General features: G+C 32.4%; 1 protein-coding gene across 1 annotated transcript in view; it reads right to left on the reverse strand.

The window, feature by feature from the left end:
* Positions 1 to 1558, reverse strand: part of ADGRL3 (adhesion G protein-coupled receptor L3) — a gene marked incomplete at its 5' end in the record, with an annotated part of 558279 nt that overhangs the window by 397424 nt on the left and 159297 nt on the right. The window contains one exon of the mRNA XM_012653972.1: positions 1409 to 1518. Coding sequence (XP_012509426.1) covers positions 1409 to 1518 — 110 coding nt within the window. The remainder of the gene's footprint in view (positions 1 to 1408; positions 1519 to 1558) is intronic.

Genomic DNA, 1558 nt, shown 5'->3' on the forward strand with positions numbered 1-1558 from the left:
ATATGAATGTAAGTTTCCTAAAACTGTCTTCAAAAATAAGGTATATACCTCATTGCATGTTTTTATAAAATGCTTTTGTATTACAGAACAGGATTCTCCATATTTCACCAAGATCTTATGCAACGCAGGCATAACTGCCTCACTTCCAAGATAATCTACAAATTTTATGTCCTTAAAATATCACTAGTGAACAATAAATGATCAGTAGGAGCTTTATATTTAAATAGGAGGACCTGTAGAGATTAAAGAAAATGGAAGAAACGTAACTAAATAAGACTCTAAGGCTTTTTCATAACAAGAAAGATTAGTTTATAAAATTTCACTAGATAAACTTTCTCTAATCATGCTATAAATAAAGCGAAGTTGAATTTTTTTCTGGATTGCTTTCACTATTATTTTTAAATTTCAATGCATTTCTTGCTGGGCAGATTTCTCTTGATTATTAAAGTATGCACACTTCCAGCTCATGGGTAAAGTGCTGCCTCTTTACATAAGCATGAATGAAGCAAGCCTAAAACTATCTCTTGGCACAGTAAACTTGCTGATCCTCAGATATTTTGCTTCTTATTAAACATCAAGGGAAGTTGGAACCTGGGATTTATTTATGATCCCAGGTGTTTTCTATCTCTGGGATGAGCTGAATATCTAATATGACAATGCAGAATTTCCTGAGTGATTTTCACTAAGAAATCTCATGAATAATTAACTAGTCAGATTAAAAGAAAAAAATTTTTTTTTTTGAGATGCTGATTCTTCCTTTGGGTAGAAAAGTCAGAAAAGACTCCATTTTAGATTGTTTGATTCTTCATCATTTCTGAAGAAAAAAAAGTATGTTGTTGGCATCTACCATATCCGACAAAAAAATTGCAAAGACACATTTCTCGAGGCTGTGAAAGATACACTCTGAGGAGTACTTCATGTAATCCTTGTATTTTCTTTCCAGTCTGCTCCCTCTGGATGAATATATTTCTAATTCTCAAAATGTTGACAGCGCATGACGCTTACGTATAATTTTTCTATCAAATTCAAAACTTATTAATTTCTACACCATTATATATACACTTTCACTTCCTATTTGCTTGGACCTGAGGGAATGTAGGATTGGCATAACACCCCATCAACGTTGTTCTAAACATTTTACGTTCTTGCATTAATTAAGGAAATGGTATTCAAAGACGTATTGATGTACAGAACTATATAGGCAAAAGTAAATGCTGCAGGATCATGCAGCCAGTATCTAATTCTTTTAATTTGAGAAGATCTATGATCCTCTCAAATTAATATTAGCCCATTTTTTTCATTTAATTTACATGATTATTTTATGTTTCCAAAGAGAATATTTGGTCAGTGCATGTAAAATAGCTTAATATCTTTTCTTTTTATAAGAAAATCACAGAAATATACATACTGTAAGGGACACATTCATACTGTACTTCAAGGTATTTATAGGTTCCTGGACACGGGTCTGGAAAAACATCAGGACCTGCCACCACTGCACACTGGGTTCTGTTATTGCATCTAGAGTCAAAAAAAGGAAAAGAAATAGTAAGTTTATGCA

The sequence above is a fragment of the Propithecus coquereli genome, unplaced genomic scaffold (genome assembly GCF_000956105.1).
Source record: "Propithecus coquereli isolate 6110/MARCELLA unplaced genomic scaffold, Pcoq_1.0 Scaffold437, whole genome shotgun sequence".
NCBI lineage: Eukaryota > Metazoa > Chordata > Mammalia > Primates > Indriidae > Propithecus > Propithecus coquereli.